Genomic DNA, 24,915 nt, shown 5'->3' with positions numbered 1-24,915 from the left:
AATACACATCACAGCAAAGCACCTCCCACATGGTTCTAAGACAAGGCACTATGTGTGTGTATGTGTAAACATCTGTATGCATGTGAGAATGTGTGTGTGTGTGTGTGTGTGTGTGTGTGTGTGTGTGTGTGTGTGTGTGTGTGTGTGTGTGTCTCTCTGTGTGCGTGTCTAAATGTTTCTAACAACATCCTTAGTCATAATCTCCCCCACACCCAATATATGGTTCAATTCCTCTACTGGTTCACCATACACAACACAGTGAAGTCATACAAAGGGCAGGAAGCTTACCAAACATCAAACAAACCTTCACAAGGGTGTGCTTGTGATAAAACACTACGCCGAGACTGTGCCATGTGTTGTGTTGTGTGTCACGTCACATGTGTATTCATACCTCCAGTGTAAGTTGAACCTCAGTATTTGTCCAGCTCCTCCATATTTCTGTTGACCAACACTTTGGCTTGTTCCGGTGTTCCATTGAGTTTAATGAATACTTTACAGTTGCTGGTCCATGTACTCTGAATTTTTCCCTATTTCTTCAAGTAACGTGCTTTCCTGGCAATGTCCGCATTTCTTTTTATCAGATGTTCATTCATGAAGACATCGGCTCCTTTCAGTTTCTTTCCTTGTTTTAACAGTGCTGTTTTGTGTTTTGTGTTAGCAAATCTCACAATGATGGCTGGTTTGTCACTGTCATTTTTTCAGGGTAGAGGGTGGCAAGCCTCAATTATTGTTATAATCCACTTCCACACATTTGGACCGTAGACAGGTAACCACTTGAAGCTCCGTGGAGTTGACATCTTTCTCTCCTGGCCCTCCTACATTGTCAGCTGTGACCCCCCCCCGGGCGTTTGACCGGGGTTTGATGTGAAGCCCCGTAATGATGACATCGTTCATCCGGGTGTACTGCTCCAAATCCACCACTCTGTTCTCCGGGTACGCCAGCCGCCGATCCTTCTCTGCGTTCTGTACGCGGAGAGCCTTAACTTCCTCGACCAGGTCCAGGATGGCTTTCTGCTGCAGTTTGACAGCAGAAATCTCCTCTGTCATAAACTCCAGCAGCTTCTTAATATCGTCGCCTTCCTCAGCTGACAGAACTTTTTTCGGGCCCATGCTGAGAGACGCTCTTCAAGCGTCTTTGCTCCATCAAAGCCATCAGAGGCAGATTCCAGTGTAAACGCTGTTCCCACATGAAAAACTGGACTGATCCACCTCCTGCTGTCAGACCTGCAGGGTTTAGGCCTGTGGTGTTCTCTTCTGTCTTATACTGAACACAAACTATTTTTTTGGACTGGCACAAATAATTTGTGTGCCTTCTTATTTGATCCAGAACACCTATTTGTTCTGTAAATACATTTAAATTGTTATATAAAAACACCTGAGGGATTGGCTGCATTTTTAAGCGAATAGTACCAGATAACTGTTGTTTCCAAAACATGTGCAGAATTTTTAGAAATGTACAATTTTGTATTTGCATTTCAAGTTATGAAAATGATTCTTCAAACATTTTTATGGGTTTCACAGGAAAAAATGTAACTTTTTTCTACTCTGAGTTTGAATTTTTGCTTGAACTTAGATAAATTGTGCTAATATAGTATGCCGAAATGTAAAAAATAACTCAAATTTCAGATATTTGAGGTTGTGCTGAAAAGATTATACCAAACAAGGCGAGATAAACTGTTTTTATAATAATAATAATAATAATAATAATAATAATAATAATAATAATATAGAGGAAAAATCAAAAGCAGTCAAAAATGGCAAATTATACTTGGACCCCAGAGGGTTCAGCAATTACTTTGGTGTTCCTCCACAGAAATGTCAGAAGTAGTCTGAACTGCAAAAGAAGCACGTATTCTGGTTGCAGGAGGTGAGCTGGCTTCAAACAAATGATTTTCATGGCATATTCTGCACCACGTCTTTGGGCGATCAAAGAGAAGAGGAAATATTACACTGTGAGAGGGCGACTGATCCAAAACATAAACATTAAACTGAAACTGGATCTTATTGTAAGGTTATCGGGCCTTATTCCAGTTTTTATAACACAGTAAATTGTTTGTGTGCATTTGAGGGTCGACGTGCCAGTTCACACTCCACACCAGTTGGTGGCAGTAAAGGACAATTTTGTTGTTTGACAACCGCCAATAAACGATGTAAAGAAGACGAAGCGCCTTCCGGGATGACAGACGGAGCTATTTTTTCATCCAAAGCAAGTAAAAGAGTGAATTTAGATGATAAAACAAACTAAACGACCGTTTGGATCGATATCTGCATCGATCTGCCCACCCTTGTCTCCTGGATCGTAGCCGAGATCAGCGTGAACCACGTGGGTCTCTGCTCCCTGATCTGTTTCCTGTGTTTGGAAAGAGTTGCAGCTTCATCGCGGAGTTTCTCTCGGTTTGTGGGCTCATCTAAAGGTAAGCACCGAGCTAACTTTACTGTGAGTTCAGTTCATGTTGAGTTTAGCTCCTGAATGAGGTCTTCTGCTGCTCTCCTCGGTGTCTGTTCACAGTTTATTGTGAACACGTTGAGAGAAGAGTGAGAGAGTGTTTGGAGAAAAACACCAGCTAATCATTAGCTCAGCATGCTGGGAGAAGTTGGAGCAGAAAAGTCTTTTCATTGTCCCTGCAGCTGTTTTTCTGCCTGCACCAAACCTCTACAGCCTCATTTCTATTTGAAGTGATAACAGGAAATGGATGAGAGCGATCTGCTGCAGTATCAGGGTCACAATAAACTTTATTGTCCAGCTGCTGTGGATGAACACATGAGAGGAAGTGAACTCCTACAAAGGCTCATTTTAATGAGTGTGGCTGCTGTAAAGTGATGCACAGGAAGATGTTAACAAAAACTAATGAAACAGAGATGAAAGTAAACAGTGTTCATATTTGAAAGCACAGAGAATAAAATATATTGTGGTGGTTAATGTGCAGGAGAGTGTGAAGAATGTAATAATGTCTTCCTGTGTCAAACACAGCTGCAGTCAAAGCAGGAAGGAAAGCACTGAAACCACTGATCAAAGCTCATTAATCAAAGACCGCTGATCAATGGCCATGAGTACCATTCAGAGAGTTGGGGAGTCGCTGCAATCACAGCATTTGATCAGAGGTTGTTGATCAATGTTCATGAGAATTTGCATATTAATGCTCAATAACTGACCTCCCAGCCCATTGTTCCTTCAGTGGTGCTCGTTTCAGTCATTATGCAAATGCTCTGTTGAAGATTGAGGAAAGCTGCAGTCAGCTGAAACTGAAGAAGTCACTTGGATGAGTGACGAAATGTTTCTCCCACAAAAAACTACGTCTAGATGAAAATAATCAAAGTTTGGGGAATGGTGGAGGTGGTGGGACTGGGGGGCTGAAGGTAGGGCTGCACGATTTTGCATAAAATGAGAATCACGATTTTTTTGGCTTAGAATTGAGATCACGATTCTCTCACGATTTTCTTTTCCAGTATAAATTTTTATTGCGCTTATTAACTGCACATCAACTTCGTAACAGTTGAGACTGAACATAAAAACAACAAATGGAATTCCGTCTCCACCGTTGCTCGACACTGCGTGTATAGAGCAGGTAGTGCAACAATAGAAAAATGGTTGCGGGACGGCACCGTGTAGCGTTTGTCTAGGGTGTTGATCATTTTCCTAAATCCCTCGTTTTGCACAGTGTTGATGGGAGCCATATCTTTGGTCAGGTGATAAGTAATAGCCTGCGGGAGTTCGACGGGTATAGGGAAGCGCTGTATAAGGTTCCCGTTATTGATGTTTGGGTGGTTGACCGGGACAGATTTTCTCCTGTCACTTTCTCGTCATCCCTGACGTGCTCTCCGTTGTTTTGTCCCTGCTAATTTTAGCATCACACGGCACAGCTTCTGTATCACGTGGTATAAGGCTCCGCCCATGTCATTTGTTGAGCAGGAAGAGTGAGCGCTTGTTTTCATGCAGAGTACGTCCCGGATCAAAATGCGGTACAATCGTCGTCCTTTTTTCTTTCTTTTTTTTTTTTTTTTAATCTTTGTCGTTTGGAAATTAGATCGCACATAAGTATGAATCGAGATCGCGATTTTCTAACGATTAATCGTGCAGCCCTAGCTGAAGGTGTGGAAACTGTGGGGTGGGGGAGTAACATGTCTGTCCCTGTTTGTGGAAACCACAGGAGGAGCTGTTCAGGCTGTTGCTGGGTGTGAATTGTTGATGGAGTCTTTAAACTTGTAGTTGCTGTTTTCCAGACTGAAGCAGAGTCGTTAGCTGAAAACTGGTTTTAGAGCTTCATTCAGGACACCTTCTCAGGCTCTTACAGCCTTACCTGTATCATAACAAAGTGTATAAACCCCAATCCACCTTTAACATGGTCCTTCTCCCAAACCTTCAAATAGGACTTTCTGGCCCTGTCATAGTAAAGGGCTGCTTAGAATATTAGAGCCAATGTCACAAAGTTCCTCCTGAAGTATAAGTGAGTGAGAGAGTTTCCTCACTTTGCAGCACAACACGTCTCACAAGATTTCTACAAGCAATCAGAGTGAAATTTGTACTTTGTGTTGTCAGATGAACATATGAGACACTTTGACTCTTCAGTGCAGTGTGGAGCCTAACAAAGATCTGTTTTGTGTCCCAGCTGATCAGCAGGAGGAGAAGAGTCTGACGGAGCAGCAGAGGAACATTTTCAGCCATCTGGACTCAGCTGAGTCACTACAGAGGAAACAATGAGCTCAACACAGGAGGTGAGGAAAGTATCACAGTTTCACCAAATAATCAGTCACGTCTAAAACTCTCATCCTCCCAACCTGTTATATCACTGTGTTGTATATTATTATATATACAATCACTTCACTAAATAATCTGCCTCAGATTGTTTTGCAGCATCTTTCAGTTTATGAAAAAACATAATGTCACATGTACAGACCCAATATCTGATTTCAACACATGAGGACTTACATGTAAGCTTTAATCTCCAGTTGATCAAATCCCACTGAGCAGTCCTTCCCTTTAAATCTAACCTCTCTTCTTCCTCTCCTGTCCTGTGTGTCTTATCTTTCTCCATCTCTGAGTGAAGTTAGCTCTCTTTCTTTTCTCTCCCTGTGATGTGCAGCAGCTGGACCTTTAGCCAGCAACACACTGTGAGACAAACTGCACACGAACAGTTTGTGTGTTTGCTGATGTTTGTTGATAGAAACGCTGCATTTGAAATTACCTGTTTGTTCAGGTGCTGTGCAAAAAAGAAAGAAGAACAACGTCTCACTTTAACTCCTGACTATGACTCACAGTTTTGCCTCTTTCATCTCTTTTTATGTTTCATACCCTGGTGATTAGTACACGATCAGGATTGTCTTTCATGTGTTTCTTTTCCCGTTTCTCAAGTTGGTTTGATGTTTGATGCCTGCAGTGATGAAATAAACCCCTCACATGCCTTAAAAGTAACACATCTGTTTTGCAAATGTAAGGAGTACAAAATACAATTTTCTTGTTCTGAGCCACAATTTTCTTAGGGCAATCGTGGCTCAAGAGTTGGGAGTTCGCCTTGTAATTGGAAGGTTGCCAGTTCGAGCCCCGGCTTGGACAGTCTCGGTCGTTGTGTCCTTGGGCAAGACACTTCACCCGTTGCCTACTGGTGGTGGTCAGAGGGCCCGGTGGCGCCAGTGTCCGGCAGCCTCGCCTCTGTCAGTGCGCCCCAGGGTGGCTGTGGCTACAATGTAGCTTGCCATCACCAGTGTGTGAATGTGTGTGTGAATGGGTGGATGACTGGATATGTAAAGCGCTTTGGGGTCCTTAGGGACTAGTAAAGCGCTATATAAATACAGGCCATTTACCATTTATCATTTTCTCATGTAGGGAGCAAAAGTAAAATATTTTCCTTCACTGAATCAACTTTTAAATGTTACATTGTAATTATTAATATTGAAAAATGACAAAATGATAGAAATATATAATAGGAAACAGGAAACATAAAAAAGTATAGACTTGGTAAACATTTATTACTTTTCTGAGTGTGTTAGCATGCTAGCATTAATAACTGTGTACAGCAGGAGTTAGAGCAGGGCGATATGGCCAAAAATATTTATCACGATATATATTTGAAAATTTGCGATAACGATATAACTGACGATATAATTGATGCGAGACAAAATACAACTCCACAACATTACTAGCGCAAAAAGACAACCTTCCATTTATTTTCACTTAAACAAGAAGCTGGTTTTTATGTACATTAAAGCTTTATAAAAATGTAACAGTGCAAATGCAAATTCCTTGCTGAAAGTTTAACCAAAAGTCATTTCCAGTAGAAATTGGCTGACATATCCTGAGCATAACCATGTATAATATCCACTGAAGTTAAAAAGAGGTGCTTTGCAACATTAAACTGCAGTGTGCAGTACGTATTTTTCGGACCATAAGGTGCACGGGATTATAAGGCACATTAAGCGAAACAAAGCAGTCAGATAAATCAAACTTTATTAAACTCATTCTTCTTGCTTCCTTCAGTTCAGTTCATTTTTATTTCAAACATGTGCCTTCACAATCATTACAAACTATTATTCCATTATTTGTTTGAAAAAGGAGTAGGTAGAAGTATTTACTTATTTGTCCCTACCCCCTTAAGTTTTACCTCTCATTCATTTAATTGTTTTTTTTTTGTTTTAAATTAAACAAACAACATATGCAACAAAAATAAAGCAAAAAAAAAAAAAAACATACATCAATCAAAAACAAGAAATTAGCATGCCCCTCCACAGTATAGTTTCTTTCATATGATAAATACAGAATGTGTATATTTGCCGATACACAAGTTATGGAAAAACAAACAAACCAAAACCAAAAAAACCAAAAAAGAACCACAACACCATTACCAGCAACATTACCGTCCTGGGTTAACCCCGTTTTCTTCATTCTTATACTTATTTAAAATTAGGTTTTTATATTTTACTTTAAACTGTTTTATGTTTTTACTGTCTTTTATTTCTTCTGTTAGACTGTTCCATAATTTAACTCCTGCAATTGAGATAGACATTGTTTTTAAAGTTGTTCTAGCACTTTGAATTTTTAAATTCCATTTCCCTCTTAAGTTATACCCACCTTCTCTTTCTATGAACAATTTACAGATTTCTTTTGGAAGCAATTTATTTCTTACTTTATACATTATTTGCGCTGTTTTAAGCTTCACCAAGTCTTGGAATTTAATAGCTTGCATTTTGACAAAGAGTGCATTTGTATGGTCCCTGTACCCTACATTATTCATTAATCTAATGGCCCTTTTCTGTATTATAGTTATTGTTTGTGTGTTACTTTTGTATGTGTTTCCCCAGACCTCTACACAGTAGCTCATATATGGCAGTAGTAAAGCACAGTATAAAATGTGCAGTGCTTTCTGATCCAACATATGCTTTGCTTTCCCCAGGACGGCAATGCCCCGTGCCAATTTCCCCCGAACATAAGTAATGTGTGGCTTCCAACAGAGCTTGTGGTCAATGATCACCCCAAGAAATTTTATTTCATTTACTCTTTCTAAATATACATTGTCAACACATATTTCTACTTTGATGTTTTTCTTTTCGTTTCCAAACAACATAAATTTTGTTTTATCTAGATTCAATGATAATTTATTTATATCAAACCACTTCTTTAATATCGTTAATTCCTGTGTGATCATCCCCAAAACCTGTGGCAATTCCACACCTGAACACAGTATATTTGTGTCATCTGCAAATATTATAAACTTTAAAATCTCCGATACTCTGCAGACATCATTTAAGTACATAATAAACATTTTTGGACCCAGTACTGAACCTTGAGGTACTCCACAAGCTATATCCATCAAATTGGATTTATATTCATTTATTTGTACATATTGTTGCCTATTCCCTACATAGCTTTTTAACCATTCCAAAACAACTCCCCTAAACCCGTACTTTTCCAGTTTTTTAAATAGAATTTCATGATTAACAGTATGGTATCAAACACCTTCTTTAGATCTAAGAAAACGCCGAGCGCATACCTCTTATTATCCATACATTCGGTTATCTTTTCCATTAAATCTATCAGTGCCAAAGCTGTTGATCTGTTGCTTCTGAACCCATACTGACTATCTGTCATTAATTCATATTTTTCCACAAAACTGTCAAATCTTTTTATGAAGAGTTTTTCCAGTATCTTAGAGAACTGGGAGAGTATTGACACTGGTCTATAGTTTGTAAAATGATGCCTTTCACCGGTTTTGTAAATGGGAATAACTTTAGCAACTTTCATTTTTTGTGGAAAAACTCCTTTTTGAAACGACAAGTTGAATATATATTTTAATGGTTTTACAATACCATCAATAACTGTCTTTACTGTTACCATATCAATATCATTCCAGTCTGTACTGGTTTTGTTCTTAAGTCCTCTAACCATGTCATAAATCTCTTTCTCTTCCATTGCTCTTAAAAACATTGAGCTACTATTCCTTTCAATATTTTCACCAGTGTCCCTTTCTATTCCATCAACCTTTATTTCTTCTGCCAGTTTTGGCCCTATGTTTACGAAGAATTCATTAAAGCCATTTACTATCTCTTCCATGTTATTAATACTTCTTGTCCCTTCTATAAAGTACCCAGGGTAATCATTATTCCTTGATTCATTTTTGATTATACGGTTTAATACATTCCATATATCTCTTGTGTTATCTTTATTGTGTTCTAACCTTTTAATGTAATACTCTCTTTTACAGGATCTCATTATATTAGTTAATTTATTTTTGTAAGTTTTATACTTCATTTCAGTTTCTATTGTTCTCTTTTTTATGAATTCTCGATATAAGGTATTCTTTTTTTTGCAGGCATTTTGTAGTCCTTTAGTCATCCATGGTCTTCCTGCATAGATGAGTTTCCTATTGATTTCAATTACTGGGCAGTTTTTATCAAGTAATGTGTTAAATGTTCTTAAGAATCCTTCGTAAGCTTTATTAACTTCTGTTTGTTCATATACAATATTACAATCTTGCTTTAAAAGTTCATTTCTAAGACAATTTAATGTCTCCTCTGTTCTTATTCTTTTGTAAATAATCTTATGTCCATCGTTGTTCACTTTATAATAGCAATTATAAGATGCAAAGACTGGTAAATGGTCACTTATATCATTGATTAACAGTCCACTTTTTATATTTCCTTCTATTATATTTGTAAATATATTATCTAATAGAGTTGCACAATGAGATGTTATTCTGGTCGGTCTTGTTATCAGTGGAAATAAACCCATGCTGTACATGGAATCAATAAATTCTTCTGTACTCTTATTATGATTTGGATTCAATAAGTCAATATTAAAGTCCCCACAAATAAACATTCTTTTCTGATTTATATTTGTAAATAAGTCCTCCATATTATCCTTAAATATCTCAATCTTAGATCCTGGTGTTCTATATATACAACTGACAATTAGGTTTTTCCTTTTTTCCATACTTATTTCCACTGATAAACATTCCATCACTCCATCAATAACAGTTGTCATTCTTCCCATTCTTTCGTACTTTAGGTTTTTATCAATGTAAAGTGCCACCCCACCTCCTTTCTTGTTGATCCTGTCTACATGAAGGAATTCATATCCATTTATTTTAAAGTCTTCTTCTTTTCCAGGAGTTATCCAGGTCTCCGATATGGCTATCACATTGAATGGCTGTTCAAACTGTGTTATGTAGTCTTTGATGGATTGAAAGTTTGCATATAAGCTTCGACTATTAAAGTGAACCATTGTTATACCCTGTTCTACCTTGAATTCCTTTTTAAGTTGCTCATTTTTATAATAATTGCATTCATTTGTCTTATTGTTAAAGAAATTACAATCAGGATCTATGTTGCTGTCATACATCAATGTCTTATTTTCAATATCTATATGAGTTGTTAGTTGAAAATTGTCAGACATCTGCGTTGGTTGTGCACTTGGACGGTCACATCATATTTAGCACTGCTTTGCATTTTTCAGTTATATTTTTCTAGTTCCGTCATCTCTTTGATGACTAGAACCTTAGCCTGCTCTAGTGTTCCATTTAACTTAATGAATATTTTACAGTCTGACGTCCAAGTTTCTTAATATTCTTGCTTGTCTTGCAATGTCTGCATTTTTCTTGATTAGGTGTTCATTTAAATAAACATTTGTACCTTTTTAGCTTTCTTCCTTGCTTGAGCAGTTCTTTTTTCTGTTTTCTATTAACAAAACGAATGATAATGGCAGGTATTTGATTTTTGTTTTTCCTCGGAAGAGGATGGCATCCCTCAATATTTTTACTGTCCATTTCGATACCTTTGCTTTTAAAGAAGGCCATTACCTGCTCTTCCAAAGAGCGTAGCTCTTGCTCGGGTGGCTCCCCTCTCTCTCATGCTGCTACCCGTGCATATGTCTGATGCTTGGTTTCCAGTCCTGTCACTATCACATCATTTACTCTTGAATATTGTTCCAGATCTGACACCCGTCCTTCCAGCATAGCAATCTTCTTGTCCTTTTCCTCGCTCTGCCTTCTTAGTTCTTTAATATCATCCATTAAATTGAGTATCAGTTTTTGTTGTTTTGATATTGTTGTTATTTCTTCAGACATAAAGTTTAGGGATTTCTTTATGTCCTCCAGTTCCTCCTCATTAACGTTAACATTGCCCCTCTTAGGCGGCATCTTAACGGCGTTAAGGCCCGCTGGTTGCGAAGCACCCTTGAGGGTTGCCGAAGCCCGGCTTGTCCTGGCAATTACCTCACTGGCTGTTTGTTGGTACCAGGCGTGGCCTGGCAGCTAGCCTCGTTAGCTGGTGATGGAGCCTGGTGTGGCCTGGCTGCTAGCCTTGTTAGCTGGTGGTGGAGCCCTGCGTGGCCTGGCTGCTAGCCTCGTTAGCTGTGATGCAGAGTCCTTGAAGGTAACAGAAGCTGTGGTGCAGTAGAAGCCTATCTTACATTTCTTCTATCTTTCTTTCCTTCATTGTTTCTTTCTATCCAGAATCTGCAAGCGAGCATAGACAAAGCAGTGGGCTACCTAGCCATCACTGCCGGAGCAAACGTGAAACTTCTGTAGCACTGATTCATTAATGTTGAATTCTCTGGCAGCTGCTCTATTCCCATGTTGTTGCAGTATATTAATGACTAACCTTGTATTGTGGATGGATTATCTCAGTTCTCCTGACTGAAGTTTGGTCCGTTTACAGCATCCTGCCATGCGATTGCATTTGTCTCTAACCATGAGGAACTTTCACGTTAACTTTTATAAGTGGAAAAGTGTTAGTGTTCGTCCTCCAGCTTCACTGTTTATGTTATGCTAACATAGCTGTGTCGCTAGCGATCACGTAGCACATCATTATATACCAGCTAGCCCAACTTCAGTAACCCTACAAACGTCACTGCTGTTTAGTTTCCTGTCTTCATTTATGTTGGAAGTGATAGCAGAGCTGTACGTTTGAATTTTTTCAGAACATGCTGTATCATGCTTAGGTAACTAGCGAAACTAGCGAGCTTCCTGCTAACTTCTAACTCCGTTAAATGTAATAACTTTTGTTTTCATCGATACCTGGAAGTTAAACATCATAGTTACACCTGGTAAAGCAGCAATGCTGATCGTTTTATTAAAGATGAAAGAATTAAGACAGTTTTTAACTCTCAGTGATGCTGCAGTGTTCGTTTGACTTGAAGCATATGGAGTTTAGGACCCACATTACTCCCAGATTTAAGAGCATCTTAGTCCGACAAATACGACGGCCGCTTGCATGTTCTGCAAAAAAATGTGCTTTGTTGTGTATCTGACGGACAAACACCAAATCAGTTCCACATCACGGAAGTTGCACCATTTTACAAACCAATTCTGGTTCATCTGTTTCACTCAACAATCGGCCATGTGCGTATGAAAACAAAGGCACTGCGCATGCGCGTTTTACTCCCATTCTATTGCGATGTTTCATTTTCCTATCGTTGCCTAACATTATACCGGTATTACCGTGAACGGTATACCGTATTTTCACGACCATAAGACGCACTGTACTAAAAGGCGCAGTCTCAGTTATGTGTGCCATTACTGTATTTAACACACACATAAGGCGCACTGGATTATAGGGCGCATACAAGTACCGTATGCGTATTTAAAAATAAAGCGGGAGCAAACCTGAGTTCGGTACCTTACTCAAATTTCTATTACCGGTAATCGTCATCATCAACAACACACAAGCATACAAGTGTGCGTATTTAAAAATAAAGCAGGAGCAAAACAAAGTTTGGTACTCACATTTTTATCATTAATCAAACCCATCGAAGTCCTCATCCTCTGTGTCTGAATTGAACAGCTGCGCTAAATCTCCATCAAACATGCCAGGTTCACTTTCTTCACTGTCAGAGTCACTTTCCGTGCCGTGCGGCTCCTCGGAAATGATGCCGGCTTTTGCGAAAGCTCGAACAACAGTGCCAGCAGACATGTTAGCCCAAGCATCTACAATCCATTGGCAAATTGTGGCGTAACTCGCCCGGAGCTGCCTTCCACTCTTAGTGAAACTGTGGTCTCCACCGGTCATCCATCGCTCCCAGGCCGCTCGCAGCCTTACTTTGAACGGGCGGTTCACACCGATGTCCAGCGGTTGGAGTTCCTTTGTCAGGCCTCCCGGAATGACAGCAAGCTCACAGTTCATTTGTTTCACTTGTTTTTTCACATCGGCTGTGAGATGGGCACACAGAGTCACAGATCAACAGCGATGGTGATGCGTGGAAAAAACCACCTGGTCTCCTTACATACACCTCCCTCAGCCACTCTTTCATCATTTCCTCATCCGTCCAGCCCTTTTCATTTGCCTTAATGATGATTCCTGCTGGAAACTTCTCTTTAGGCAAAGTCTTTCGCTTAAAAATCACCATAGGCGGCAGTTTCTGTCCATTAGCATGGCAGCCAAGCACAACAGTGAAAGAAGACTTTTCGTGCCCCGTTGTGCGTATCGCCACCGTGTTGGTCCCCTTCTTCTCCACAGTGTGAATCACCAGGATGTCAAAAGTGAGCGGGACCTGGTCCATGTTTGTAATGTGGCTGGGCTGGATGTTTTTGTCGCCGATGTGTTTGCTGCAGTAGGAGCGGAAGATGGCCAGCTTTTCCTTATAATCCGCTGGAAGTTGCTGCGTTACCGTAGTCCTGGTCCGGATGGAAAAATGGCACCGTTTCATAAAACGAAAGCACCAAGACGGACCTCCTTGGAAATGTTCAATGTTCATCTCTTCAGCTAGTGAAACTGCTTTTAGCCGAATGGTGACCGTCGAAACACTTCTCCCGCTCGTTCTTTGCTCGATGATCCACCGCTCGAGTCTTTCCTCCAACTCGGGCCACCTCGCCTTATGTCCACGGAAACTCAGCTGCGTTTTCTTGACCTGCCGGAGCTTGTTTTCTAGCTTCCTCCATTTGCGAACCATCGATTCGTTAATCTTAAATTCTCTCGCCGCTGCTCGATTTCCATGTTCCTCCGCATAGCTGATGGCCTTCAGTTTAAACTGTGCTTCGTAAGCGTGTCTCTTTGCCATTTTCAGGGTTGTTAAAAAAACGATGTTCCACATAATGCACATACCTGTTCTTTTATACAGGTATGTGCGATAAAGTCAACGCACGCACTTCACCCTTTAGCGTTCTCATGGCGTTCTCTACTACGTCCTCATTACAACACACAGGGCGCACTGCGCTATAGGGCGCGCCGTACTTTTTGAAGTAAATCTAAGACTTTTAAGTGCGCCTTATGGTTGTGAAAATACGGTAATATGGCTCAGCCCTAGCAGGAGGGCATGATCTAGAGTTTGAACAGTCATGAATTATTTTTAACAGCAGGTTGGATGTAATGTGTTAGAACTACCAGCAGGTGGGGATAAGAGACCTTTAAGGTGTTTGGTGCCACACTCCACCTTCAGGTTTAAAACTAGTGTTAATGGAGGGAGTTTGAAGGTTGAGTTTGTTCCACGACTGCATTTCACTCACTGCCTCTGTTTGTATCTCTGTCACTGCAGGACCAACATGGAGCGAGAAGTCAGCGCTCTCAGGAGGCCGACAAACCTCACAGAAGAAAGAGAGAGAAAACACACACCTGTGACGAGTGTGGGAAAAAGTTTACTGTGAAGGAGTCACTAAAACGTCATCAGGTCATCCACACTGGAGTTAAAGCGTTTAGCTGTGACTTGTGTGGAAAGTCTTTTACCTGGAAGAGTGCCCTAAAATCACACCAAGTCATCCACAGTGGAGTTAAAGCGTACAGCTGTGATCAGTGTGGCAGAGCTTTTACTCACAGTAGGAGCTTACAGAATCATCTAGTTACCCACTCTGGAATTAAGGCATACAGCTGTGACGAGTGTGGAAAAACTTTCAGCCACATAGAGAGTCGAAATGCACACCTACGCATTCACACCAGACATTATGTGTACAGCTGTGAACAGTGTGGCAAACAGTTTATAACCAACAGGCAGTTACAACAACACATGTTTACCCACAATGTGGAGAGACCTTATAAATGTGACCTGTGTGAGAAGACTTTTAAAGCTCCACGTTACCTGAGACAACACCAACAGATCCACACCAGAAAGGGACTCTACAAGTGCAGTTACTGTGAGGTATGTATTTAGATTTTTATCTTGTCATTTTAGCCTGACTGTTTGGAACAACTCTGCTTGTAGAGGCTAAGCCTACGCTTGAAGCCACTGAGGTGGTCGTTAACGGGGGTGACGCGATGTCACTGGTATGCATGAATGTTCACAGTCCAATAAATCCAGCAGTATGTATCTTGTCCTTTTTGGTCTTTATTCCGTATCGACATAGCATAACAGCGCAACGGTCACAAACTGTTTGCCTTCTCAATGACACACCTGACGCCGATTACGTGCGTCTACCTTAAATACCTTTACATTACATAATCAAAACAGAAAAAGGTGACCTCTAGTGACCACATAAGGTATTAACCCAAGAATGGCGCCTACACCCCGGCCCCTAATTGAAATGGCTATCAGACATGGCAATTCTAATCACAAAGAAAATAAGGAGCCACTAATACAGTCTACTTTAGACCTATACATTCACATAAATAAACATAAGTAACACACTTTTAGATTACAGTCTCATGTAACAAGCAAAGTTTAGTTACAGGTCTTTCCAGAATATTAGTCTTTGTTTTTAAACGTGCAGATCGCACAAGTCCTTTTTTGTCACGAATGGCTTCCAGAACTCTTCCAAGTGGCCAGGAACCACGTGGTGCAGAAGAATCCATTATAATGACTATATCTCCAGGTTTTAGATTCTTCTTCTTTTGGTTCCATTTTTGTCTCTCCTGTAACAAAGGCAGGTATTCGCGTATCCATCGTTTCCAAAAAAGATCTGAGATGTACTGAGCCTGTTTCCATCTTCTCTTCAGATACATATCCTGAGGGTCAAATAGTCCGGGTGGTAAAGATGGTTTTCCTTTCATCAGGAGGATGTGATTTGGTGTAAGTGGCTCTAGGTCTTTTGGATCATCAGAAAGCTTTGTGATGGGTCTGTCATTTAAAATTGCTTCAATTTCACATAGAACCGTATTTAATCCATCGTCGTCCAACTGTTGTTGCTGAAGAACGGATCTCAGAATCTTTCTGATCATACGAATTATCCGTTCCCAAATTCCACCATGATGTGATGCTCCAGGCGGATTAAAACTCCATCTTATTCCAATGTGTCGCAAAGCATCCGCTATTTGGGTATGTTTCAGCGATTCAAGAGCCTCCCTTAACTCTCTGTCTGCTCCGACAAAGTTGGTTCCATTGTCCGATTGGATGTGAGCGACTTGACCTCTTCGACTCACGAAACGGCACAAAGCATTAATGCAGGCATCTGTGTTTAGAGAGCTAGCCACTTCCAAGTGCACTGCTCGGCTGGCTAAACAGGTGAAAATGACTCCATAGCGTTTAGCTGTACCTCGTCCTCTTTTCACTTCAATAGGTCCGAAGTAATCAACTCCGACATTGGTGAATGGTGGGTTATCTGGCAAAATTCTTTCCTTGGGTAAATCTGTCATCTTTTGCTCCAAGGCTTTTCCATGATATTTCCTGCAAAAATTACATTCTGCGATAACCTTCCTTACAGCTGAGTTGGCCTTTGTGATCCAGTATCTTCTCCTTAGTGTGGATAAGGTGTGGTTACAACCGCTATGACCAAGCTGTTGATGAATGTGCTTTAGGATGAGATTTGCTACATGTTGATCTTTTGCAAGAACAAGGGGATGCTTCGTTTCTTCTGGTAAGGAGCCCTTTGTCAGTCGTCCCCCAACTCTTAAGAGGCCTTCATCGTCAAGATAAGGATCTAATCTATAAATTGAGCTGTGCCTGCTCACAGAACTTTCCCCACTTGACAACGTAGCAATCTCCTCTCCAAATCGTTGTTGCTGGCAAAATCTAATAATGGCAAGCTCAGCTTTCAGAAGATCCTTTGAAGATAGTCTGTACAGCTGCGGTTTCTTTACTTTCTCCTTTGTAGTACTTTTACAAATTGGGTTATCTGAGTAAGGTTGCGGTCCTTTTTTCTTATCCCTCATTGAACGAAGGATTGCCTTTAGTCTAAGGAACCAAGCAACAGCAACCTTGAGCCTTCTCCAGTCTGAGAAGTACACCATCAATTGACATGTAGCATCAAGCAAGTCTTTTACCTGAGTAACATTTACTGTGGCCTCACCTTTGACTTCAGGGTCCTCTGGTTCTAAGGAGCATTCCATTAAATTGGTTGGCCAATCACTTTCTGGCTTCTGCAGAAAGCTTGGTCCTTCGAACCAGCGGCTGCTATGAACAACGTTCCCAGCCTTGAGCCCTCTTGTAGCATCATCTGCTGGATTTTCCTTTGAGCTTACATATCTCCATTGTGATTGTTTAGTTGCAGTTGTAATGAATGAGACTCTGTTTGCCACAAAGGTAAGGAATCGTTTATCCTCATTCATTATATATTTGAGTACAGATGTACTATCTGTCCAAAATATAGATTGCTCGAGTTTCACTCTCAACTGAGCCCTTAACATGAGATCCACTCGGACAGCAACTACAGCAGCTGTTAGTTTCAGACGTGGAATAGTGACAGGTTTTAGAGGTGTTACTCTTGCCTTGCCCATCAAGAATGCGACGTGGATGGATTTCCTATTATCTTGCATGCGCAGATATGACACGGTTCCATATCCAGATTCACCAGCATCTGAAAAATGGTGTAGCTGTGCATGTGAGAGAGGTCCAAACTCTCTTGGTTGTATACACCTTTTAACCTTGAAATGGGAAAGCCTTTGCAAATCACTGAGCCAACCTTTCCACCTTTGCAACATGGTTTGGGGTATTGGTTCATCCCATCCCAGTTTCCTTTTGCAAAGCTCCTGCTGCATTCCTTTGGCAGGCAGCAGGACTGGTGCAAGAAATCCCAATGGGTCGTAAATGGAACTTGATATTGATAACATTCCACGCCTAGTACAGGATTTTTGAGGGATATCCATTTTGAAGTTGAATGTATCAGTTTCCACACACCACTGCAAGCCCAGAGCTCTTTCTACCGGAAGTTTGTCTCTGTCAAGATTTAATTCTTTCAAGTCTTTAGCCCTTTGCTCCTCAGAGATACTTTGCAACAGGGTGCGATTGTTACTGACCCACTTGGTCAGTGTAAATCCTCCCCTTTGACAGAGTGCTGAAAGATCTTTGACCAAATCAACAGCATCTGAGGTGGAGGCCACACTCTTTAAACAGTCGTCCACATAGAAGTTCTCTTTCAGCGTTTCACATACCTTGTCTAGGAATTCAGTTTGATTGTCCTCAGCTGTTTTTCTCAAAGCGAAACTGACGCAGCTCGGGGAAGATACTGCACCGAACAGATGAACAGTCATGCGAAACTCAATTATGTCCTTGCTCAGATCTCCATCTGGCCACCATAAAAAACGCAGAAAGTCTCTGTCCTCTTTGGCAACTTTAACTTGATAAAACATTGCCTTTATGTCACCCATAAATGCGACTGGATCCTGTCGAAATCTAAGCAAAACCCCAAGCAATGTGCTTGTGAGATTAGGACCTTGTAAGAGCTGCTTGTTTAATGATGTCCCCTGGAATGATGCCCCACAGTCAAATACAATTCTTATAGATCGTTTTCTGGGATGGTAAACTGCGTGATGAGGAATGTACCACTTCTTTCCATTTTCGCAAGACAGATGCTGTGAAGGTATTTGCTCTGCATATCCATTACTTATCATCTCGTCCATAAAGTTTTTATATTCTTTATGCAACTGTTCATTGTTGAGAAGTTTTCGTTGTAGACTTTGCAATCTTTGTTTAACTATGGAGAAATTGTTTGGCATCTTTATGTTGTCCTTTTTAAAAGGTAACTTCAAACAGTAGTGTCCGTCTTCCATTGTTGCAGATTTTTCCATGATCTTCATGAACTTAAGGTCCTCCCTTGACAAACCCTTTTCCTCTGTAACCCTTTCATTAAAGTCATCTCCTCCAGCTTACAAACAGATATCCTATTTACAACTGTTGGTGGGTGCTCGCTGTCCAAGTTGCTTTTACCATCTTCCATGGGCCCATTTATGACCCAACCCAATGCTGTTCTTATAGCATATGGGCCATTCCCCTGGCTATGAATGACCTCCCATGGTTCCAATAACTTGGGAGCGTTGCATCCAATCAACAGGTCCACATTAGCCATTATGTGGGGAATTTGAACCTTTGACAGATATGGCCACCTGATCAGATCTTCTTCCTTTACGAAGTTATCCGTGGTGACAGGCATCCTTTCCTGTGTTAGGATTTCTGGAAGTTCATAGAAGGCATTGCTGCCTAAACCAGAAACTTCAAGACCAGTAAGTGAGTGGGCAGAGACTACCTTTTCTTGACCCATCGTTTGTAACAGGAATTGAGTTCTTTTGCCCACAAGATTTAGCTTTTGCATGAGGTGCTCTGAACAGAAGCTAGCTGAACTGCCAGGATCTAAAAAAGCATATGTCTGTATGACATGACTACCTTTAACAGACTTTATTTGAACTGGCAGAATGGAAAGCAAACCGCTTTCTCTTCCGGCCCCTGTATGACCACAAGTTTTTACATTCTTTGAAGAGGAGGGCTCTCCATAGCATTCAGGGATTACACCATTGTTATCAATATGGAGGACAGTGGGATGACCTTTACCACACGTTCTACATATCAAACGCTTAGCACAGTCCTTGCTTATGTGCCCAGCACCTAAGCAACCAAAACACAGCCCTTTCTCCTTTAGAAAAAGCATTTTGTCTCTGTGCTTCTTCCGCCGAAACTGTTGACACTCCTCCAGTGTGTGTTGTTGAGTACAGCAGACACAAGATGGCTTTACTGTAAAGTCATGGCTTGTTGTAGTAATCAGCCTTTCCGTGCTGTAGGTTTTATTCATGTTCATGGGTGTGGCTGTAGCAGCAAAGCTGTTCCCTTTAATTTGTTTGATTGGTTGTGACTTCAGTCTGTTGTCAACCTTTGAGACAGGGATTGTTGACGTTACATTCTGAATGTCCCCAAACAAAGGATCCGAAAGAATTTTCACCTGCCTTTCAATAAATGCAACCAAATCTTGAAACCGAGCTCTGTGTTTAGAGGTTTCCAATATATCATATGCAAACGCTCGCCATTTCTCTCTCATTTTATATGGCAACTTGCACAAAATGATTTTCATGTTCACTGGCATGTCCAGTTCCTGCATATGTTGCAATGTTTTCATGACATTACAACTCCCACATAAGAAAAGGGAATATGCTTGCAATGATTTCACATCTTCATTTTTAATTGCAGGCCAAGATAACGCCTTGTCAATATAAGCAGTTGCAATTTTATATTCATTTCCAAAGTGTTCTTTGAGCAGTTGCTTTGCTTGTATATAGCCTTGTCCTGCAGCCATATGTTGACAACTGCGTACCAGCTCTCTCGGCTGTCCTGTTGTAAACTGCTCCAAATAATACAAGCAGTCCCTCTTATTGGCCTTTTCTTCCACTCCTTGTTCAAACGCATTAATGAAAGAGATGTACTGAAGAGGATCACCATCGAATACAGGTATTTTCCTGGATGGTAATGACGATGCACGCTGATGCTGAACAAGGGTTGCAGTTATTTCATTTTGTCTTTGTAAAATGGTACAAATGTCCTCCAACCGTCCTTCTGCCGCTGTAGGAATTGACCTGGGCGATGGAGGATCCACATTGTGAAATTGTGTTGTGATGACCGTTTGAGCTTGTGGCTCACTTTCGATTTCCGTTCCTGGCAGGATCATTGCAGATATTTTGCTTTCAGTCTGTACTATTTGCACTGCAGGTTTATCTTCATTGACTGGTGTACTAGGCTTGACTGTGGCTGAAGCAGCTGTTTTCTTGATTTCCTTTTCATAATATGAATTCATAGCATTGGATGATATGTTAGATATACTTTGAACTTCAGCAGCTTGGAGAACAGCTAACTTTGCAGAAGAGGCAGAAAGCAACGCTTCAAGCTCAAGCTGTTCACGTTTCCTCCTTAGCTTTAGCTCTTGCTCCTCCAAAGCATGCTTCTCTTTTAGGACTGCCATACGAGCGAGTAATGCTGCTTTTTCTGCTTTTGCTTTGATTTTGGCAGAAGAAGTTGTGCTCACTTTACCACTAGATGAGCTTTTAGTGACTGAAGATTTACCAACAACATTTGAAACACTGTCCTCTGGCTTAACACCATCATCAACACCATGATCACCCTTTAAATGTAAATGTTCGCAACCTGACAACCATTCTTTCACTTCATAAGTGAACTCATCATAATGCATTGTTTTTGCTTTAAACCATGTTTCATGCTTTTCTTTTTCATCATCTGGTAACAAACACATCAATGAACCATGAATTGTTTTTGCTTCATTACACAAACCAACAAAATCACTGAATGATGCTTTAACCATAGAAGTTTCATTTTTTTCCATTGAGACCCTTATACTCTCTTTTAAATTATTAGCTTTATTTAATTTAGCTTTTCTATCACGTTGCAGTCTGTCTAGTCTCTCTGCAAGTGCCTTAGCAGTCAATTTCACCACTCGTTTTTCCTTTTCTGGATGTGTCCCAGCCTTGCTGGCGTTGCTACTTTGCACAGCTGATTCTGCAGCAGGCTCCGGGGGCCTGTCAGCAGCTTTATTTGTGTCCATAGTTCAAATGTTCCAAAACTCAAATATTTATCAAGTATTGAGGGTTTATGCGCACATGCGAAAGTTTGTTTATAAATCAGTTTTATTTGGGTTGACCACCAATGCATTGGAATTACGTCTTCTTAAATAAGTGTGCACACTTTTATAAATGGCCATTTATTAGTAGCGCTACTCATACCTTGCGTTGGGCGCCGTACTGATTCCGATGAAGAATTCTGAGTCCTCTCCAACATCCACGGAACAATCGCCAAGCATTCCACGTCGTCAGCTGACAGACCGCTAGTCCAGCTGTCCGCTCCTCGTGAAACCTCCACGGTAACCTTTCCAAACGGCATTCAGCTCTCCGCGGCGATCGATCACTCAGACTTTAATTTTCCTGCTTGCGCCGAGTCTCCAAAACACCGCGGCAAAGTTGGCACAAACTTTTCCCCAAAGAAAAGGAGTTTGTGACTCTAATGTAGAGGCTAAGCCTACGCTTGAAGCCACTGAGGTGGTCGTTAACGGGGGTGACGCGATGTCACTGGTATGCATGAATGTTCACAGTCCAATAAATCCAGCAGTATGTATCTTGTCCTTTTTGGTCTTTATTCCGTATCGACATAGCATAACAGCGCAACGGTCACAAACTGTTTGCCTTCTCAATGACACACCTGACGCCGATTACGTGCGTCTACCTTAAATACCTTTACATTACATAATCAAAACAGAAAAAGGTGACCTCTAGTGACCACATAAGGTATTAACCCAAGAATGGCTCCTACACTGCTCATTAAACTGTGTTAGCATGTTAGCAATTCTACTGCATGGAAAAGCAGCTCTGAGTGATTATTCAGATTTTCATGTCAGTTATGATTTTACTATTACTGTAGTATTATGTTGGTAGTATTGTAGTTATTGCAGCCCAGTAAACTGAGTGTGTTAACTGAAACAGCCAAATGTAATTGTACGTCTGCAGAGATGCTCTTTATTTCAGGCGACGTTCAGGATAAAAATGTTGAAGGACTGACTTACACTGTCTTTGTGTCTTTGTTTAGAAGCAGAGCGACACAGATGGATCCAGTTCTCAACCCTGTCATCACCGTGGTGGTGGGAAAGACTTTCGTTGTGACCTTTGTGGAAAAACTTTCAGTCGAAAAGACACCCTAAAAAGACATCAACGTAAACACACTGGAGACAACCTGAAAAACTGCAAAGAATGTGGGAGAAGCTTCCCCACAATAGCTGACTTAAAGCGACATGAACTGATTCACATTGGGGTTAAAAAGCACCTCTGTGATCAGTGTGGGTCATCTTTCATCTCTGCATTGGAGCTTAAAACACACAAACGAGTCCACACAGGAGAGAAACCATACAAGTGCAGACACTGTGACAAAAGCTTCTCACATCCAGGTAGTCGTAACAATCATGAACATACACACATGGAAGGAAACTACAGCTGTGACCAGTGTGACAAGAGCTTCAGGAATCTCAGTTCATACTCCAAACACAAACGATCCCACGTTACTAATAAACTGTTTCACTGTTACCAATGTGCCAAAACATTCACCTCATTGTCTGCTCTGTGCAAACATCAGCGTGATCACACAGGGCTGAAATCGCTCCCATCACAGTGAATCTGAAGAGACAGAAAGATCCTCTACTGGTTTCAGTGTCAGACTTAAAACCCTTGAGATCAGGCTCCACAGAGTTCAGACGTAATCTCCTGTAAAGATCTGATGAAAATGTTCCACTAGCTGGATGGATGGATTTAATATTTCTTTTTCTGAAGGTTGCTCTCTTCCTGTTTCTGCCAGTGCTGACTGCACAGATGTAATATAGATCCATGTCACTGTTTGGAAGTATCAGAGAACTGCTGATGCTGTAAAGCTGCTGGTCAATCTGATGGGCTGTTGTGTTGCTGTTGGTGATGCTGGATGAAGGGCTGGTGGACCAGGTGAGCTCAGGTTGAGGGTAGATCCCGTCTTAGCTGCAGGTGATCCTTTGTCCTACTTGTTGGAGATTAACTTTACGGACTGGAGCTGGAAAAATATATATTTCTAAAGAAGTCAGAAAGAGATTTTGTTGTCACAATTTTCCTTTTCTGTTTATTTCATGTTAACATGATTTAATTTAACAAAAAAACATGTAAACACGGTGAATGGCCTGCTGAGGATTGGGGCAAAGTCATATTCTCAGATGAAGCATCTTTCCGATTGTTTTGGGGCATCTGGGGAAAAAGGCTTGAGCGGAGAAGAAAAGGTGAGCGCTACCATCAGTCCTGCGTCATGCCAACAGTAAAGCGAGTGGGCTCACTCATAATTTTGCCCCCAAACACAGCCATGAATAAAGAATGGTACCAAAACACCCTGCAACAGAGAGCTACAGATTAAAAATGCCCAAGGCGAAGCACTCAAAGGTCTGGCTGTACTTCACAGCATCTGATGAAGCACCTGGTGATGCATAGCGTTTTTGTAAAAGCTAGAAAAAGCACCGTATTTGATAGCTTGCTACAAGACCTCACACCGAGCACATCTACTGCAGATGTGGTGCCTGTTATCGGACCCGGAGTTAGTAATATCCCCCAAGAACCCGAAGAGTGGAGTCCTGGTCTCTAGCCCTGCCAGTGTAGCCCCGGTTCCAACCAAAGGAGGTATGTTGTATCAACAGAAAAGGCTAACTTGGTTATCATTTTGCAGAAAAAGACTGCTAAAAATAAAAACAAGAGGTTTTTGTATAAAGTTTGTGTTTTCCATTCTTTAACCTCCGGTTCGAGCACCGGCACGGTTTCAAAATATCCAGTTTGACACCGGTATCGGATAAAACTTAAAGGATTCCCATCCCTATTTGTTACCATGTTTCCATTGTGTAGTGTAGTCGATAGGTTAGTTTTCTTTGTCAGAACAATGAGGCCACTGCAACTGTATGACATATATACCTGTATACACTTGACTTATACTGACATGTATACACTATACATACACTGGAGTGGTTACATAATGGAATCACTGTGATAAGCATCTAACCTACATGTTTAAAATCACAAGACCCGCATATTTAGGTCAAATATTATCTACAATTATATTAATGAAGTTTTTGCAACCTGGGATTGTTTTTTTCTCGCCTCAGCTGCCAGAAGGCAAGAAAAACTGTATTTTCTTCCTGTTGATATAATTCTGTGTATTAAACTCTGTTCCAAGAATTTTAATCTTTTCCAGAGGATCTTTTTGAGTGCCTTGATTTTGCTGAATCTAAAACAGCTCGATCTCCACATCGTTGGCGGAATAAGTGCAACCTGTGGGAGGTACCTATTGAAATAGGGTGGAGCCGTAGGCACATTCAGTTAACAAGGGTTCCATGTTAAATCAAAATAGAATCAAACACGTAACAGTAGCACCTAAAACAATTTAAAAACTTGATTTTATTAAGTCCTGGATCCGTTGACACAGCGCTCTGTTTTCTTTTGTTTATAGTTTGTCCTTTTGGCATTAGATCCTAGGTTCCTTAGCTGTAGTTACTGGTCATTGTTTAGTAGGTCTCCTTTGTGTCATCTTCCCCTGTATTAAAGTTCACCATGTTGTTGATTGTGTCTAATCTGTCATGTTTCTGGTCTGCCTGGTTAATGTCAAGTTCGTGTCATGCCTGCATCTTTTCATGTTTTCCTGCTGGTTTGCAAACCAGCTCCTTCGTCCAGTGTCTGCTTTTGGGTCTGCTCTAACAAACACACCGGTGCTCCCCGCCGTGAAATACGGTTAAAACTGTATGATTGTAAGCAGTGTTGGTCAAGTTACTTGAAAAAAGTAATCAGTAACTAATTACTGATTACTTCCCCCAA

At 40.9% G+C, this 24,915-nt stretch overlaps 1 protein-coding gene across 1 annotated transcript; it reads left to right on the top strand.

Annotated features, from left to right (window-relative positions):
• The first annotated feature begins 1,433 nt into the window (after window positions 1–1,433).
• Window positions 1,434–24,647, top strand: LOC146662602 (uncharacterized). Its single transcript, XM_085417531.1, has 4 exons — window positions 1,434–2,414; window positions 4,608–4,713; window positions 13,958–14,554; window positions 22,139–24,647. The coding sequence occupies exons 2-4, from the start codon at window positions 4,696–4,698 to the stop codon at window positions 22,715–22,717; spliced, it is 1,194 nt and encodes a 397-aa protein (XP_085273657.1). The 5' UTR covers window positions 1,434–2,414; window positions 4,608–4,695; the 3' UTR covers window positions 22,718–24,647.
• Window positions 24,648–24,915: the final 268 nt, after the last annotated feature.

This window comes from Rhamphochromis longiceps, linkage group LG9 (assembly GCF_057381845.1).
Source record: "Rhamphochromis longiceps isolate RC_006_pf linkage group LG9, R_longiceps_female_GT1.1, whole genome shotgun sequence".
In the NCBI taxonomy this organism is placed as follows: Eukaryota; Metazoa; Chordata; class Actinopteri; order Cichliformes; family Cichlidae; genus Rhamphochromis; species Rhamphochromis longiceps.
The sequence above is the reverse complement of the archived record's forward strand: the minus strand, read 5'-3'. Positions and strand labels throughout refer to the sequence as shown.

Excerpts from the sequence above, each read along its gene's own strand:
- LOC146662602 (XM_085417531.1), top strand. Across the intron at positions 14,555-22,138 it reads ACAAGTGCAGTTACTGTGAG|AAGCAGAGCGACACAGATGG; the intron begins GTATGTATTTAG and ends GTCTTTGTTTAG.